Source organism: Elgaria multicarinata, chromosome 4 (genome assembly GCF_023053635.1).
Source record: "Elgaria multicarinata webbii isolate HBS135686 ecotype San Diego chromosome 4, rElgMul1.1.pri, whole genome shotgun sequence".
Lineage (NCBI taxonomy): Eukaryota > Metazoa > Chordata > Lepidosauria > Squamata > Anguidae > Elgaria > Elgaria multicarinata.
This window is the reverse complement of record NC_086174.1, coordinates 61,862,494-61,881,941: the sequence shown is the minus strand read 5'-3', so window position 1 is coordinate 61,881,941 and position 19,448 is coordinate 61,862,494. Positions and strand designations below refer to the sequence as shown.

The 19,448-nt window shown below is 43.1% G+C and overlaps 1 protein-coding gene across 1 annotated transcript; it reads left to right on the top strand.

Moving 5' to 3' along the window:
- Nucleotides 1–87: 87 nt before the first annotated feature.
- On the top strand, nt 88–9,859 carry FAM89A (family with sequence similarity 89 member A). Its single transcript, XM_063124412.1, has 2 exons — nt 88–460; nt 8,709–9,859. The coding sequence occupies exons 1-2, from the start codon at nt 176–178 to the stop codon at nt 8,865–8,867; spliced, it is 444 nt and encodes a 147-aa protein (XP_062980482.1). The 5' UTR covers nt 88–175; the 3' UTR covers nt 8,868–9,859.
- The last annotated feature ends 9,589 nt before the right edge of the window (nt 9,860–19,448 follow it).

Sequence of the window (19,448 nt, the reverse complement as noted above, 5' to 3'; positions counted from 1 at the left end):
CGGGCCCAGGCCGGCTAAAAGGGGCGGGCTTCGAGGAGAGTCGGACAGAAAGAGTCTTTTTCTGGGCGGGCTGGGAGGAGGCGCCACCGCTGCCGCCGCGACGACGACGACTCTTGTTTTCTCGCTCCAGATTCGCTCAGCTGCGCCGAGGCGACCGGCTGGCCGCCCGAGCAGCATGAGCGCGTCAGGGTTGCCCGGGAGCGGCGGCGGCGGCGGGTCGGGCTTGCCTCCGCTGCCCAAGAGCCTGAGCGGTTTGTTGAATTCTTCGTCCAGCGGGGGCGGCCCGGGCGGAGCCGGGGGGCGCTGGCGGGACCTAGAGCGGCTCTACGCGCAGAAATCTCGCATCCAGGACGAACTGAGCCGGAGTAGTGGCGGCAGCAGCGGGGGCCGAGGAGGATCCCCTCGGCCGCCGAAGCCTCCCAACCTAGACGCCGCCTTGGCCCTGCTCCGAAAAGAGATGGTGAGTATGCAGCGGGGGCTGCTTAGGCGCGGCAAGATCCATGGCCGGGAGATCTATGGATGCCTGTGGCTGTCTAATAAGTTTTATTTTAGCCCCCTCTTTTTCTATGTGTATACTTTGTGCCACGGTTTTGTTAAGGCATTGCATTTGAGCTAGGACTTAGTCCCAGCTCCTGATTGCAAAAATTCAGCATTGCGTTCAAGGAAGTGGGACGTAAGCCTCTGAGCATGTGGAAAATGCCGTTCCTTTACTATTTACAACTTCCAGAGGATAGTTGCAGCAGCAAAATCAAGGGAGAATCTTGTGGCACTTTAAAAGACGAACAAATGTATTCCCCCATAAGCTGTCGTGGACTATATAGCCCACTTTGCATCTGATGAAGTTCGTCTTAGGTGTCACAACACATTTTGTTTTTGCTATAGATGGTTTCTTAATGCATTTGAAGGTGGCATCTGGGCAACCCTTGGCAATTTCAGCTCCATACTATGTACGGCATGATGATACATGTATGGTTCAAAACCCATTTGTTGTACGGCCACATTTTTTATTTTTAAAATGTATTCACAAAATGAACACCTAATAGCAAGACATGCCAAATAGTTTCAAGAAAGCATAATTAAGGGGTACTTACCTAGAGAAATACTGATAAAATGCATGCCAGATGGTAGTCGCCCCTAGAGGTGGGGGACTGGGATTTATTTATTTTTACACTTACAGACAACAAATTCCCTGAATGTGAAATGTTTAGGCAGTTTTGTCCAGACACTGAAAACTAGGCTCTTCACCCCCAACTACAATGTTGCTGTTGTTCTTGTGCCACCATCCTATCCTGAAGTGTCAGATTCAAATAGGATTCAAACCCAATAGGAGGCCATAGGCAAGTTGCCGCTGTTCTCTTCACTTCAAGTCCACATTTGCATTTTGGGGAGATTTCTTTTGTCCTACATTATAGGGCTGTTTTTGAAATTATTCTCAAAGTAGTAGGCAAAGTGCTTTGGATACTTGATATGTGTTACATAAATGCTAAGCTGGATCCAGGAAATATAAGAAAATGCTATTTTGCCACCTTGACATGCCTTTGAAGCTCCTATTTTATATTGAACCAGTAATACCTTAATAAGAGGTGTCACCCTGATTGCTGAATTCCCTCCCAAGCAAGGTTAGATTACCATCTCCTTTGTTGTCTTTTTCGTAGGTGACTAAGATGCTTGGGTTCTGCCAAGCTTTTTGTATATTTTAGCCTTGCCTGTTGTGGACTCATTTGAAGCATTTTTTGTATTGGCTTGTTTTAATGCTCTCTGTTTTTTAAATGTAAGATTTTACATTGCAAACTGCTGTGGAAATATTTCTCAGGGCTGAAAGGTGGTATATAAAAGTTTTTTTAAAAATAAATAAAACAAAAAGAGGAAAGGATCTTGCTCATTTTTTAATTATTATTTTTACTTTGATCACTGCCCACGTCACAAACTGTTTTAAAAACTCCTGGCAGTTTCAGAAAGAGGTTTGCCAAGGAAGTGGTGACTGGGCAATTCTGCCATTCTAGAAACACAAGCCAAAGCCTCCTTGGGCCTGTGGAACTAGTTGTGCTGTTCTCTGGACCAAGGCCTATAGTGGTTTCCTAAATTGCTATGATGGGATTGAAGACAAATCTAGGGATTGTGACTGCAACATTCCTCATGTGGAGAGAAAGAGCAAATGGAACTCCAGTGAAAGGAACTCAGCAAGTCAGAAAATCGTAGGTTCCTGATAAAAACATCTGAAGTATGTTTTTAAAAGGCACTCTTACGTCTATTTCCCAGTTAAAATGCCTTATCTCATTTGTAGCCCTTCTCCCTTTATTTCCTTCTAAAAAACAAAAAAAAGTTTCAATTATTTTCCTCCTAAAATGAAGGGATGTAGTTTAATCTTTCAGTTCCTCTAAAAATTCTGTTCTAACTAGAAGGTATTTTTCATCCTGTCTTCCTTCAATAGTGTTAGTTGCATATTGTGTGCGCACACAATGTATCTTCAGCATGTGGATTAGAAGTGTTTTGTTCAGCTGCAGAAAGTGGAATGTGACTTGGAGGAGGCGAGCTGCTTCTTTCCCACCTTTGATTTAACTTCTCCTCCTCCTTCTGAAATGTGGGTCAATTGGCTTAATGGGCTTTTGCTTCGCACAGGATTGCTTCTTGGGCTGCATACTGGAGTGCTTACAGCAGTCGATTGACATTGGTTTGTAAACCTGACTGAAAACTGAACTACTAGAAATACTGCCACATGACGAGATCATGTCGGCAAACAAAGCGTGGGTTAAACTCACTCTGAATATCAAGCATGACTTTTTCTTTGTCAATGTACACCTAGCTGACAGTGAGTTCTCTCATTGTCAAACAAAGGCTCTTTAAAATTCCAGTCTAAAAGGTTTGAACATGTGTCTTTAACAAGAGCTTCACTGTAAACAAGCTCTTTTGTCCACAGTGAAACAAGGTTTAATTATTAGGTACTTAAAACCCTTTGCCTTGGATCTGCGACATGAAATTCCTAAAGGCAAGCATGATTTATACTTACCTGGCACACCCCTGATTAAGTACTCTGGAGCTGTCTTTTTTTCTTACACTTCTGGAGGAAGGAAGCTGCAATGACTGAGTTTCCGTCAGTTCATGAATATGCATAGCATATGATCACTCTAGAACATCTGGCTATTTCAAGATGCGATTAAAATGTGGAGTTTTCTCTTTTGTGAGATGGTGCTGCCAACCTGTATGTGGCCCTAGGAAATACATCATGAAGGCATCAGAAGATGGTGTAGTTGAGATCATATGTGGCATATAATGTACTGTGATTATTTATTTATTTCATTTATATCCCACCTTTTTTCCTTCAAGGAACCCAAGGCAGCGTACATAATCCTCCTCTCCATTTTATCCTCACAACAACAACCCTGTGAGGTAGGTTGGGCTGAGAGTCTGTGACTGGCCCAAAGGGTTTCCATGGCTGAGTGGGGACTAGAACCCGGATCACCCAACTCCCAGTCCAACACCTTAGCCACTATACCACACTGGCTCTATGTACTTCTAGCAGCAAAAAAGATGACAAAGACAATATCTTCCTCCTTTGCATACATGAAAACACTATGAACCCTCACCACAGCGCAACATGCTACAGCTCCCCCCCCTCAAGATTAGCCATACATGGAAGAAACTAGTCTACGCACAGTGATGGCGAAACGTCTTTGTGACCTCACTATGCCTTAACACAGAGATAAGATATGGCCTGGTAGACATACACCACAGCAGTGTGCCTAGCACAAGGCCTGTAATTACTCCAGTGATCCTGACAGGTGGTGCAGGGGATTCATTGCTCTTACACCTCATGCACAGCCGGCAAGCAACCAGACTTTTTGACAGGAAAACATGCAGGTCAGGAAGGATGGGCGTTCCTGGCATGTGACCCAGCATTACTTGGGTGAAGGTGTGCATGGAGACCTCATGGTCTCCCCTGGACAAGAGTTCAAGTCCTGCTGGAATAACAATGCCTTTGAGGGAAAGGAGCTATTCTTGCATGGGAAATTGGGTCGAGAGAGAGCTGGGAGAGAGACACCAGGACAATGAAGCCACAGCTGCATGTTCACAGGGAACAATCCTCTGACTTCCTCAATACCCCAGGAAGAAAAAGCATTGAGATGGAAAAGAGGAAATGAGAAGGGGGGCAGGTTGAGGGGAAATGTAGAATTAAGGCCACTCTCACCTATGGGATGCCTAGCCTGCAAAATTTATGTCACCAGCAAAAAAGAAAAAAAGAGGGGGAGTGGGGAGAGGATATAGGCCTTGAAGTCAAGCAACATATTCCACAGAGCAGATCTCTTAGCACAGAGACCTAGGCAGTAAGCCTATATACACCGGTTGCTGGGGAACATGGGCAGGAGGGTGTAGTTTCCGTGTGTCGCTTGTGGGTTCCTGGCCGACAGCTGGTCGGCCACTGTGTGGAGAGAGTGCTGGACTAGATGGACACTCGGTCTGATCCAGCATGGCTCTTCTTATGTTCTTAGATAAAAGAAAGATGAATCATGGGACACTTCTAATCCCCAGGAGCCCAGGCAACAGAGCCAGCCATTTATGCAGGAGTGGGGGCGGGTTGTAGATGAAGTTGCAACTCTGTGGAATAGCACAATTTAGGTCCCTAGATGCACTAATGTAGTTATGGCTTCATCTATCATATAAATGCCTTGTCATGTAGCTTTTACAGAACCTTGCTAGAGCAAAAGGTAGCACACTCATAGAGCGCCACAAGTCAGTACAATGTAGGGATGGGGAACCTCTGGTTGTTCAGATGTCACTGAACTACAGCTCCCTTCATTCCAGTCCATTCTGGCTGGGGCAGATGGATTTTGAGTCCCAACATCATCTGGAGGGCCAGAGGTTCTTCATCCCTGGTAGTCAACAGCTAGCAAAGAGTTCCTGTGCTAATTGTTATCCACATTGGGTGTTGTAATCTGAAACAGGAAGGTGGGATATACACTGTTAAAATGATTCATGATTTGCTGATGGGTGTGTTCCTTTGCTAATCATACTAAGCAACTGCTAGAAGGCCAAACAAATGGTGTTTTTTTAAAAAAAGTTTTTACCTAGCACCCAAGGATCATCAGAGTAGATGCCAGATGAACGGATACAGGGAGAGAGTTCCACAGATGAGGTGCTACGACTGAGAAGGCCCTGTTTCTGTTAGCCACCCATCTTACCTCCAAAGGTGGGAGCATTTATCTAGATACTCCACCTGATATCCATGTTTGAAATTCCACCTGATGGGGGAGGTTCTGTCATCACTGAAACAGTACTGTCTCTCCCTGTTGGGAGTTGCAGTGAAACTCTGTGCTGCTTCATGTGGGTTTGATTCTACAAAGTAGCCCTATACCTGTTGTGAGGTGGCAAGACACTTCTAATCGCTGTTGAAGGGCAGAGCTATTCAGCCAATACTCTTAAGACCTCTTGTGAGGGAGAGGAGCATGAAAAACATCTGGAGCAATCCTATTTTGAGACCTAGATTCCCCCCTCCCTTGCTTAGTTGTGTGAAGTGTTGTATCTTTGTTTTCCTGGGGTTGAGGTCCCTCTTCGATGTTTGTTTCCGGGGTTGAGGTTCCTCTTAGATGTTTATTTCTGGAGTCCCAAGGCAAGGTATCTCTAAGGGTATCCTCCTCTAACCTGGCATCTTCCAGATGTATTTGACTACAACTCCCACTAACCCCAGCAAGCAGCCCCCATGGTGGCTGAGGATGATAAGCAGTGTAGTCAAACTCATCTGGAGGGAACCGGTTTGGGGGAGGCTGCTGTAAGGGTGTTAGCAATGTGTCCTTCGAACATTTGCTAGCCTTGGCTGTTTATTGGGTAGGATGCTTCCTTTTTTGCACCCAGGGTCCTTTCACAAGAGGACTCACCACCTGTGTACTCCTAAAGTCTCTTGATGTAAGTATACCTAGATGTAGGACGTCTCAGAATGATGTAGCCCCATGCCGCCTACTTAAGAGATCAGTTTCCTGACGGGGTTTAGATACTGCTGGTAGGGTTGCATTGACTGGCTGCAGAGTTCGAAGCTGAACTAACAACATATTAAATATGTATGCATGTGGTGTGTTTTTTAATTTGTTTTAAAGCAGCAAAAGGAACCACCAAAATGGCTATTTACCTTGGAGGGACTGTGCTCCCAGGATAAATAGCAGTGTGTGGGGTGGAAAGACTTTCATTGGGATTATGATTGGGGGAGGAAAAGTTAACCCTCCCTCCACACATACTGTTTGGAGGCAGGCAGGGGCTATTTTAAAATGCAGGCACACACACAAATGCAAATACACAACTTGTCATTCGACCCTTTGTCAGAATCCTTTGCTGCAGGGCCAATGTGTAGACAGGGTGAGAGGAAGCGTGTAGCTAGTCTAGACTTTGACAATACCATTCCTAATTGTAAAGATAGTGAAGATGTGTTTATGGGGTCTGGAGCCTAGTTGTGTGGTTTTTGTTTAATATCAAGATTATATTTCAGTTGTAAGAAACTAATTGGATGGGATCACACCCTCTGCCATAAATCTTCCTTTTATCTTTCAGATAGAAAATGAAATTGTACATGCTCTTGAGATTTGCTAATCTTATGGCCAGGTTTGCTTGCCCTGATATCCAGCCTATATGTTTGACTTGCTTGGCCTACACCCACCTCTTGTTCTAATTCTTCAGTTTGCCACCCCCACAAATACCTGTAGTTGTTGGTATTCTCCTCTGACACAATGCTTTCTATCTGCCTTAACTTACGTGTATCTAGATGTACTGTCACACTAGTTGTACTATAACAAGGTGAGACACCCCTGAAAGTTAATTTTGCCCATGAGCTGGAAGTGAGTGATTGGTTTTGGTGGGCAAATGAGGTCATCATCACTAGATCCACCTTAAAGGGGGGGGGGGGGAAGTAGACTTAGTGGCTGGTAGTAATTTATCACCTTTTTGCGAGGTGGAGTAAAATAATGTGCTATGACCTTGGACGCTGCAGTATATAGAGATTTTAACTTTCAGGAGAAGAGGCTTCAGCACACTTTGCTGAGAGGATGCACTGGAAAAGCATAGCTTTGTAAGAGTTGTAATAAAAAAGGGACAGGAGAGAATGTGATGGTGTGCTTTATCATCTTCATATTCCAATTTTATTCCTTTCATTTTCATATTCTGTTTCTTGTACATATTCTGGGTAGACAATCTGGTGCCTTCCAGAGGTTTTGAGCTAAATTTTACATAACCCCTGACTATTGGTCATGCTGGCTGGGGCTGATGAGATTTGTCATCTTAGAACATCTGGAAGGCACCAAGTTGTTTTTTTAAAAAAAAATTTTTTTTAATTTTTAACATTATACACAAACATCAATTAACTAGCATAACACAATTAATAATAACAATACATAATATTGATAACAAAATACTAATGAATAATAAGTGCACTCCACCCCCGGGACCCTTATTCTTCTTTCCAAAATTGTAATGATTCTTGTAAAGGTTTACATCCTTTCCCCTTTATCAACACAAACTCGACAAATAATCTCCATATCTCTTCAAAATCATTTCGTTTCAATAATCCTTTTTTAAACTTTAATACTACACGTTAACTTATCGTTAATAGTGATATCCCAAATTTCCTTATACCATTCTTCCATTTGATAATCACCTTGCTCTGGAAGGCACCAAGTTGCCTTCCCCTGCTTTAGACAAAACTGCCTCTGTGAGGTGAAGGTTGTTGCATATGGCTAAAAAAAAAAAGAGTTTTGCAGAAGACCTGCTGACAACTAGCTTATAGTATCTGTGAAGCAATAGGTGAGCTTGAGGCAAAAAGAAAATTAATATAATATTAAAAACCATCCAAGATACACTCTCACCTTTCACATGCACGTAAGCCTTCATGCAGGCCAACTCTGTGTAGGAAGGAACGAACGAAGGGAGCTGTAACAAGTGAAAAAGTGCTATAAAGTACTAATAGAAATTAGTTATACCGGGGGGAGTTCTGTGTTTAATTCTACCCAAGAACATAAGTGTTTAGAACGTCTTTGATTATTTACTTCCAACCAGCTTTTTTTTAAAGCTAACCTCAGTCAGATACACCAGAACACTTTCCCTTAAATGCCTGTGGGGGAAAGATGGAGTGAACAGGACAGACTGGGAAGTTAGTGTATTAATCTGAGTGCTCTTTAGGGAGCAACTAGGTGTGATGGGGCATGCTGGTTTGCCAGTATTGGGTTGTGCTGATTTCTTATAATGGGCTAGGGAGTGAAACAAACCAGGGGAGGGAGGTTCAGTGCCCCCTCTCCTGCCACCCCATGCTGCACGTTAAATTGTACCCCCGTGCCTGTTTTATAGGGAAATCGGCAGTGACCCAATTCTAATAGAGGTCTGGTTTGATCACATCTAGTTTCCCATTATTGCAGTATATCCGCCTAAGATTATATGGATCTTCTGTTATTAAAGAGGGCCTGGTACCATGACTGAAGCAACAGGAATACTTTGCCACACTGCATCCTGTGTACTGAAGCATATTCCCCACAGCTGTTTCTTCATGTCATGTTCTGTGGGGTGGAATCTCCTAAGTAATTTAATCATCCTACTATATTGTGTAATTGTCAGGTTCAACGCTGATCTTTTTGGGTTAAGACATTGAAGGTAGGAAAAAATGTGCAAGGGCCAGCATTTTAGAAGTAAAATTAAACCATAAATACTAACGTGCATGTGTGTGTTTTATCTCCTACAAGGTTGGCCTCCGGCAGCTAGATATGTCATTACTGTGTCAACTATACTCCCTTTATGAGTCAATTCAAGAATATAAAGGTGCCTGCCAAGCTGTATCAAGTGCAGACTGTGCATATGCACTGGAAAATGGCTTTTTTGATGAAGAGGAGGAATATTTCTAAGAACATGGAACTATTCCCGAGAGTCTAGCTTGGAAGCGGCTTGCAGTTGTGAGATCATCAGTACCTAATTGGAACGCTTAAGTGCATTTCTGCCTTGTGCTGAAGAAAAAGAGGCTCTACGACTTTGCAACCCATTTATTTCTGGCATGCTGTCAACCCAAGTTATGCACTGTGTGAATCCTGCTTTAGGAAAGCAGTGTGTGACAAATTTTGAAGCATCTTTGAGCATGTTTGACAGGCCATGTCAGTATAATTTGTGCACTGGGCGTTTCCAGCTTGCACGTGTTGGCAAATAACTTTCTATAAGCTGTAGCTTTGGATCATGCAAGAAAGCAATGACATCTGGAGTGTTCTGACATGCAAAGGAATACCTACAACTATGCAGAGTTCATCTACTTGTAAACATTATGATCACCTTTGAACTGGTGTTGCGTGTTTAAAAAAAATATTGGGGGACCAACGTGTATCTGCTCCAATACTATATTGGATGAACTTTGCAGTGTCAAATATTCTAAAAGCCTGTATCACTTTTTTCCGTCCCAAAGTTTACACATTGGTCAGCTTAGCCTTGCCCTCCAGTAATTCAGTTTGCTTTCCCTTTTGCTACTATGTGTCAGTATGAGTTTTAGCTATTTAAACCAATATAATCTAAGTTTGTTTTGTAACACTTTGTATAGTTTTACTCAAATACAGTAAAAGCAAATCAGTCTAGCTCATTGTGTGACTTTGCACTATCATAAGCTCACACAGGTATACTTTAGGTGCTTATCATTCAATGGATAGTAACATGAGGAAATTTCAGATGAACTGAGAACAGTAGCAATATTTTATACTACTAAAATGCTTGGAAGGCAAGCTGTGAACTTGGTTTTTTATAAATCAAAAGGACCTACACAAATGATTTGTAGGCTAATACATGCAGCTTTGTTTTTATAACTGACCATAATTGAAAATTCAAGCTTTACCTGTAATTTATTAAACTTTTCAACAAACTTATTGTGTATTTCTTTGTGTATGTGAGAGTGTGTAATTAAATTAGTGCTTTGAAGTAAGAACATAAGAGCCATGCTGGATCAGACCAAGGGCCTATCTAGTCCAGCATTCTGTTCCAACTCACAGGCCACCTTATCTCACCACGTTTGCATAGAACATATTTCCATGTAGAACTGTTCAGGAAAACTGTACCTAGGATGTGTTAACCGGGTGATCTGTGAGATGATCTTGATATGTGTAGTTGTGGTGGGATACTGTGACTACTGTGGCTTTGACTTCCCAGCATATACACATAGTATATGTGCAGCAAGAATGTGTTTTTCCAAGTAGGAATGTGGTAAGATGTGAACCATCTTAGCACATAAGACTGCTTTCTAACTAACAATCCAAACAAGATTTAGCACAGCAATCCTATATCCCAACTATGCAGGGGAAGATTATGCCAACAGAACAGTCATCATATCCTATACGTGCTCAGGCCAGACGAGGAAAGAGAAACACACACACACACACACTGGCTTAGGATTTTCTATATAAGAAAGCATCCCAAAGCTCATCAGGCAGAGGCTGTACTGACAGCAACAACCACATACATAGGGAGCCAATGAATGCAGGTATTGACACCCCCTGCATCTCTGAACATGTAGCAACACCATAGTGGCCCCCAATCTGTCAGCCCCAGTAGCTCAGGCAGCAACATCACTATAACTGAGTCAGTTTACATCCCCTTATGCTTCCCACAAGAACTGTTTTGGGAGTGCAAGCCAAAAGCTATTTGGAGTAGAGCAGCCTTCCCCAATCTGGTGCCCTTCATGTTTTTGGGGACTTCAACTCCCATCAGCTTCAGCCAGCATGGCCAATGGTCAGGAATCTCATGAGTTGTAGTCCAGCAACATCTGGAGGGAACCACATTGAAGAAGGCTAGAGTAGAGTATGTATGGTACTGATGGCCTTGTTTTATGAAACAGTTTACAAGTAGCAAATCATGCTAGGTACATTGACACAAAATTATCCCACTGGGGCATAATTTTCCTGCGGAGGGTGTTGCCCACGGGCACTATTATTGCATGGCACCCACAGCTGCCTAGCTTGTCATGCTGTGTGAACCCAGGAAGAGTTGTTTGAGGTTTAGACAACCCTCAAATAACCCATGGTGGGCTGTTGGGTTGCATGAACCAGGTCATTGACGGGTTAAGAGAAGAGTGCTGGGGATGATTTCAGCTGTTCAGATAACTTGGAAGACGCTAGACACTTTGTGAGTTACTTAGCCATCTCTTTAAAAGACATTTGAGCTGAAGCTTTAGAGGAGAATGGAATATTTTATATTGCATGGTTTAGAACTGCCAGTGAGGCACTATTCTGTAGTAACTGCTTGTTCGGTCATGACCAAGCTTAAACCGACAATTACACCAAGCTGTAACTATTACAAAGGGTGGGGGACGATCATACAAACTATTTTAAAAGTCGTTAATGCACACCCATAATGCAGCTGTAAAAGTTGACCTTGTTCTATTGTTATTCAATCCAGAAGTAGTTGATCACTAACTGCAATATGGTGTGTGTATAAAATCCATATTGGTGGATCCTTTACTTTATAAATATAATGCAGTTAAAATCCTTTGGACTCTTCCCAATCTGGAGTTTTATTCCAATGTATGAAGACATCAGAAACAGAACTTCCAAGGATTGTGGAAAGCTTTTAAGGTTATTGTAGCCTGCAGTCTTACAGGCAAAGGAAAAAAAGATCATTCCTGAACTCTTTTCTGTTCTCATGATTCTCTAAAAATATTGATGTAGGACGCTAACACAGAGGAGTGAAATCCAAATCTCATCCTTTGCACTTTCTGAAAAGTTCATTGTACGTCATGCAAAGCTTGGCAGTTCATTTGCATTTAACCCTTCAGGATACCAGGTTGGGGGAAGGTGGGCCTATGCTATAGTCTTTACAAATATTTCACAAGTTAGTCTGCACTGTGTTTTTTACCTTTCCAGCTACACCTTTAAAACAGGCAGGTGCTGGCCAAGTCACTTTCCATGTACAGAGAGGCATGGGGGGTGGGGTGGGGAGTGGGTGATGCAGCATGGGGCAATCCAGCCCCTGGACCAAAATAGGTTGCCCTTCCCTGCTCTAAGAACAGCAATTGGAAAGAAACCTATGCTAGCGTATAGGTAACCTTAACAATTACTCCCTAAGGAATTTTGTTCTGACTTTATACTGTTAGTTTTACCCTACCCAGTGCCTGTTTACCCTACCCTGTGCCTGTTTGCTTTCTCTTCCTCTCCTTATTGTTTTATCATGGTTTTATTAGAATGTAAGCCTATGCGGCAGGGTCTCGCTATTTACTGTTTTACTCTGTACAGCACCATGTACATTGATGGTGCTATATAAATAAATAAATAAAAATAATAATAATTGATTCATAGCTAGAGTTCAGGGATCTTGCAACAGACCGAAATGTGAACGGTGCCATTTAATCAACAGCAACCATTTAAATCAGACAAATATCAGGAAGCCTGTTGGTGAACATTTTAACGTCCCTGTCCACAAAGACACAGACCTTAGGAACTCGGTGTTTCTTTCTGCATGGAAAGCGATGTGGGCAGCACTTGCTTGTTTTAAAGGTGTGGTTGGAAAGATAAAAGCCACAGTGCAGAATAACTTGTGTGAAGATTAATTTTGTTCTAAAGAAAATAATTTCAGGGGGAGAATGGAACTCATACTAAAATGTGTTGTTTCAATTCCACTTTGAATAGATTACAGGTTTTATGCACGCTATAGACACTCACTTTATAGTTATCCTCCATTTTTGTGAGATGTGCTAAACACCACTCATATTTTGTAGATGTATCTTTAAAACTATGGTAGCATGGTAAGTTTGTTTAGCTTTTATTTCTTCACTGTTTTGAGTTTTTATGCAGCATTATGTTTTATGGTTTTACAGCAGGGGTGCCAGACATTTTGGCCTACAACTCCCATCATCCCTCATCATTGGTTATGCTGTCTAAGGTTGATGGGAATTGTAGGCCAAAACATCTGGAGGAGTACAAGTTGCCCACCTGTATTACAGTGTGGCTGTCTTTTTATCTTTTGAATTTTTGTTGTTATTTTGTTTTTAGCCACCCAGAGAACTTTTTTAAAAATAGGGTAGTGTAAATAAATAATATCACAGATTGGCAAAGTTTGGACCCAACCTGGCTAAACTGTCTTGATGTTCAAAACACATATGCAAAGTTATTTATATTTACAGGAGTTTTTACCCCTCTCTTCAACTCTAAACTGGTTTTCATTCCAGAAAGAATTCTATTCTTTCCAGAGTTGATGGTGATGGAAAGTTGGGAATTTGGCCTACTTTAGATGTGTGGATTCAACAAACCTACAGGGAGATATAGTCAGGACAGTCTTTTTACTAGGGGTGTGCACGGACCCCCCGCTCCGCTTCACTTGCAGATCCGCCATTTTCCAGATCGGGCCGCTCCGCCCCGCCCCCGCTCCGCCCACTTCCGCTCCGCTCCGCCCGGAGCTCCGGATCCGGATCCGGAGCTCCGTTCCCCCCCCCCCCCCATAGGCTTGCATTGAAAGCTAAAAAATTATACAACTTTTTTTCTGTTCAAGTTAGAAACCTCATGTTTGGCACCATGACACCTCATGGGGATATACACACGCATGCCAAGTTTCAAAGCAATCCCATCATCCCGATTTTTGGCGAATTTTTGAAACATCCCTGCGAGGTGGGCAGGGGAGGAGGGAGGGAAGGCAGGCAGGCATGCAGCTGGCATTTCTGGGGGCATAAGGAAGTGAGCCAAGGATAAGCCAGTAATGCATATAAAATGGAATAAATCAATCAATAAACAAAGGAGGGGTGGAATTAAAAGCAGCAGTGTTGCTCAATAAACAACAAGAACTTTTTTTAAAAGGCTATATCTGTCTTTTACCAGCAATAGGGGGACGTGCCCGGGGGAGGGGGAAGTAGCTGCCAGTTCAAGACACTGACAGCCACAGCTCCGAGAAGAAGTAAAACGCTCACTTCGACTCAGAACAGGCATTGCTCCACCACTGAAAAGTGACCATTCACTTCAACTCATGATAGGCATTGCTCCACCGTTTTACTCTCTTTGGAAGGCTCTAATGGCCTTCCAGTGCAGGAGAGAGTGGGGGCACGTCCACGATGAGATGCCCTAGGGGAGCTCATCCCCTTGCACCACATCGATTCAGTTGTTCACCAAGGTTAGGGTGGGGAGCAGTGCTGTGTTTCTATCTCTTATTCTTGGCTTAGTATATGATTTCAGGTTGTGTTTGTGCATTTGGTGGGGCTACTGTGTTAAAAAACACGGGGAAAAGCCCGTTCAGATGAAGAAAGAGAAGTTTCCCAGAATCCCAAGTTACCTGTTTTGCCTATGCCCTCCTCCAACTTTGGGATCATCATGACCGGGAGCTGACTCTGCCCCTCAGCCCTTTGAAAAAGGTATTTTTCCCGCCGATTTTTTAAAAACTTCTAGCCCGCGACCCGTACGATGCAGAAAGTTGAGAGTGGTCTCAAAATGACCCCCATCCACGACTCTCTGTGCACAAGAATTTTCAGAACGATAGCTTAAACCCCCCCCCAGTTATCCCCGATTCTTTCCCTCAATGCAATCCTATGGGCGAAAAGCCGAAAACGCAGTTTGAGCCGTGCGGTTGACCCGATTTTCAAAAAAACATTGCACGTGAACCACAGCACGCAGAAAGTTGAGAGTAGTCTCAAAATGACCCCCATCCACGACTCTCTGTGCACAAGAATTTTCAGAACGATAGCTTAAACCCCCCCCCAGTTATCCCCGATTCTTTCCCTCAATGCAATCCTATGGGCGAAAAGCCGAAAACGCAGTTTGAGCCGTGCGGTTGACCCGATTTTCAAAAAAACATTGCACGTGAACCACAGCACGCAGAAAGTTGAGAGTAGTCTCAAAATGACCCCCATCCACGACTCTCTGTGCACAAGAATTTTCAGAACGATTGCTTAAACCCCCCCCCCCCAGTTATCCCCGATTCTTTCCCTCAATGCAATCCTATGGGCGAAAAGCCGAAACGCAGTTTGAGCCGCGCGGTTGACCCGATTTTCAAAAAAATATAGCACGCGACACGGACAACGCAGAGAGGTGAGAGTGGTCTCAAAATGACCCCCATCCACGACTCTCTGAGCACAAGAATTTCCAGAGCGATAGCTTCAAAAACAACGTAGTTATGCGCGATTATTTGCCGCAATGCAATCCTATGGCGAAATGTTTTCAAGATGGCGACCGGAGCGCTCCGCCTGAACTCGGAGCTCCGAAAAATGGTCGCTTCTCTTCGCCTTGCTTCTAGGGGGTCCACGGTCCGCTCCTACTCCGCCTCTGGGTAAGGCGGAGCAGGCCAATCCGCTACTGCTTCTACGCTCCTAATCGGAGCGGAGCACATCCCTACTTTTTACCCAGATTAAGGGGGCAATCCCATGCATGTTCAGACAGAAAAAAGTCCTATAACTTCCAGCATTCCCCAGCCAGCCATGTTAGCTGGGAAATGCAGGATAAGAACATAAGAAGAGCCCTGTTGGATCAGACTGAGGGTCCATCTAGTCCAGCACTCTGTTCACACAGTGGACAACCAGCTGTCGACCAGGGACCAATGAAGTAGGACATGGTGCAACAGCACCTTCCCACCCATGTTCCCCAGCAACTGGTACACAGAGGCTTACTGCCTCTGATACTGGAGGTAGCACATGTTGTAGGACTTTTTCCTGACTAAACATGCATAGGATCGCATTCTAAATATTTTAGTGCTAAGTTACACACTTGTTTACTCAGTAAAGTCTTGAACTACCAGTAGCTTATGTATTGCCAAAGAAAGCAAGAGACTTTTTCTACTTAATGACATACCAACTTATCTGTAAAATGTAAATCCTGCTGCTGAGACACATTCCTATGAAACTACACAAAGTTCAGATTGCTCAACTTGTTTTGGGCCATTTCCACATTCATCTGGCATTCTTTAGAGATTCACCACAGGATCTCAGGGAAGCAAAGGAAATGGATTCCTGCTGTGGATTTCCCTCTGTTGTTCAAAAATGTCAGTATCTCTTATGTCAATATTTGAAGAGACAGTCTCCATTTCTGTTGGGCAAGCATCAGAGAATTTATTGGTGGGGGGAGGCGGGTAACACACATACATTTGATTGCGCTCTGCAGAAAATTTAAACTTTAGACGTTTTCAGTTTAAAAATAAGAAAAATGTTCAGTCCCCCCCCCCAAAAAAAACAATATTGCAGGGAAAAGTGTATAATTTAGTGCCAGTTTAGTCAGGAGTCTACCCCTCCCACCCAAAAAATAATGCTTTAGGCCAGGATGCTGTGCGCACTTTCCAGGGAGTAGGCACCTATTAAATATGGTGTAGCTTACTTCTGAGTAACATGCACTGTTAGAACAGTAGCAGGGCAGCAAGAGAGGAAGAATCAGTCATGGCTAGTGTCAAAGGGCTGGCAAATACCAGGGCCTGAGGGCCAGTGGACAGCTCACTGAGCTGGCTGGACTTCCATTTAAATTTTGCATAGGGCTCCTGGTAAAGCCTTACTGCCCTGTTTTTCCCAGGAGCCTGGTTCAGAGAGAACTTACCCTTTCTCCCCTCTATTTCTGCCGTGCATATAGGAGGTGGGTTCTCTCATGTCAAGTTACGGTCGAGGTGGGATCTCTCATGTCACATTAGGCTCATGGGAATGAGATGGTGAACGCGGAGTGGAAAGGCTACGTCACTGGGGCATGCATGCAGGCATTTCATTGGTTTACATACCTTGCTCATTAGGAGAACTCACTGACTGGCTTTGCCAGTGGGCTCCCAAGATTCTGGAACTGCCCCCCCCCCCCCAAATAGGTCCTGCCCTGTTGCATGGTAGCTTCTTAACTATTTGGCTAGAGACAAGGAATCCTCTGAAAAGACAGGTTGCTTACCTGTAACTGTAGTTCTTCAAGTCATCATCTGTGCATTCACACAGGCGCCACAGCCCTTGTGTGTAATGCACAGAGGACATGAAGATGTGTACTGTCTCTAATAACTAGATTACTCTTGTGAAAGTTTACAAGCAGAAACTACGCTTCATCAACAATAAGCTTTCTAAATATTTCTGAAAGTTGTATTTATAATATCCCACACCTTCACTGTTTTAAATACTCCCAGGGCAGTAGTTACAACATAGTCTAAACAGTAAAATAACCATCTTCAAAGGCTCTGCAGTAGTCAAGCTTGAAGGTAACTAGTTCATGAGTAACTTAGGCTAGGTCCAACTGCTCTACATAGGGACATAGCTAGCTAGGGCTGATGGAAGTTGTAGATGTTAAATAGTATTGAGGACAAGGTGGCACCCCACAAGCTCACAAAACAAAGGTCACAGGAGGGAACAGAACCTCCTTCCTTTCTAGGAATGACTCTCAAACAAGGACTGGAACCACCAAAACATAGTATCTCCTAAGCCCAACTCAGCCAGTCAGTCCAAAAGAACGCCACTGAGAAATCCAGTGGAACTACGTAATAAGTTTTTTTTCTCCTCACCCATTCCCTTGCATAAGTCATCCAGCAGTGTGACCAAGTCTGTTTCCAGAATCTGGACACCACATGTGTTGGACCTGTTATTATTAGAAACAAGCCCATAGCTGCCATGGTCAACAATAACATCTTGAGGCACTACAGACAAAGGAGTCCTGGCATTGGAGTTCTCAAACTTTGGGTTCTCAACACTACCTTTGCAACTACCTCCATGAACCTGGGCAGGGAGACTGTAGAGCAGTGAGGTGAACTGCTCACCAACAGAATCCCAAACTGTCGAGTTCCCAATATCAGGTATAGATACTCAAAACTGGCAGACTGGAACAAAGTACCCAAACAGAGAGGTGGAGTTTTTGTAGGTCAAGACTACTCCCCACCCTCCAGTCATAGTTGATGCTGTACTGATAACACAGTGGAAATATCTGGGAGAGATTAACATCACTGTCCAACCAGGTCTCGGTCACACAAGTCAGGTAAGCACCTTCTTGCAGGATGAGGTCATTGATGGAAAAAGTTGTTCCTATTAACTAAAGCTATTCCTATTAACTTAGCCTTCACTAACAGCACCTTCAGACTCAACGAGACTACAGCCAAACCACTAGCATTGTCAAGGTTGGAAGGAGAAAGGATACAAAGATGTCTAATTTTCATTCTCCTAACTTGGTATCTCAGCCCTCCACTGCCATAATAACTCTACCCTCTATCACTCTGTCCCATCTCTCTCCTGGGCCTCTGTTTCTCCCACATCCCCAAGTACATACTGGTCTCTCCAAGCTTTCTTAGGCCTAAACCAACGTTGCCCTTAAACAGAAATGCAATGCAGCTTTTAAAATAGTTAAACTCACACATAGTAACATTGACCCTAATCTCTCATGTTCTACCCGGGGCAGAAACAGGAACTAATTCTATTCCTCAACCCCACCCAACCCAAGTAACCCGCATTACTAGTACAGCTCCTGACTCCACCTCCCAAACTATCAAAGGATTCCTCTTCATAATAAATGGGCCCTTGGCCTTTGGTCGCCCAAACCAAAAAACCCAAAGGGACAACTCCCCCAAAGGGAGGGAGCATTCCCTTAATGCAGTCAATAAAATTCAGTTAAAATGGCAACATGCATAAAAAATGTTTGTTCTATGAGGCTTAGGTTAATAATTTAGGTTAAGAATTCATTTTCTCCGAAAAAAACCCGCTTACTTTATCCCATCAAGCCCATTGTCCACATACAAAAATGTTATTCCTCAAGCATCAAAGACACTGTTTAGTGGAGTTGGAAGAGTCGGCTCATGTGTGATATTCCAAGATTTCATGTTAGACTTTCAGAGCCAGGCTCTGTCACAAACAATAATTATGCCTGTCTGAATTGTGCCAGCTACTGCTTAAACTGTTTTGACTGGTTAAGCAGAAGCACCTTTTGAACCATTTAGAACTAGGCAAAACCACAGTGGCAGCAGTACAAGAAGATTCCAAGAGAAGCAAAAAATAATAATAATCCCTGTCCCTTTTTGTTCAGGTCAATTTCATCTTGATCACTTATTAGACTTTTGATTTGGGATTTACTTAATGGAAATTCAGCTGAAGATTTAAAATTAATCCTCCACATTTTATTAAGACTGTTAATTAAAATGAGCATGTTTTAAGATATATTAAAGAATGTAAACTGAATATATTTGAAATTATAGAATGGTACTGAAAGCTACTCTATTAAAAGAAAACTGGAATACAGAGCAAGTAATATAGTGCCTTTAATCAGACCAGGTAGTCTGTAAAGAAAGTGGAAACAAATGCTTGAGCCCCATATTTTAAAGGAGGCTTAGGTGTCCAAAAAAGGAGGAAGTTAATATGTTGTTATTTTTTGCCAATTATGATGTTCTGTCCTTACTGGAGATTAGATTATACAAATCACCCCAAGATAGTATAGTAAAAAAATGTCAGCAACAAATTATAGATTGTTAACTATTGTTCTACCTCTTATACAATTTGATCTAGGTTTCAACCCCTTGCACACTTGCTTGTAAGTAAGTCCAACTGAACTTAGTGT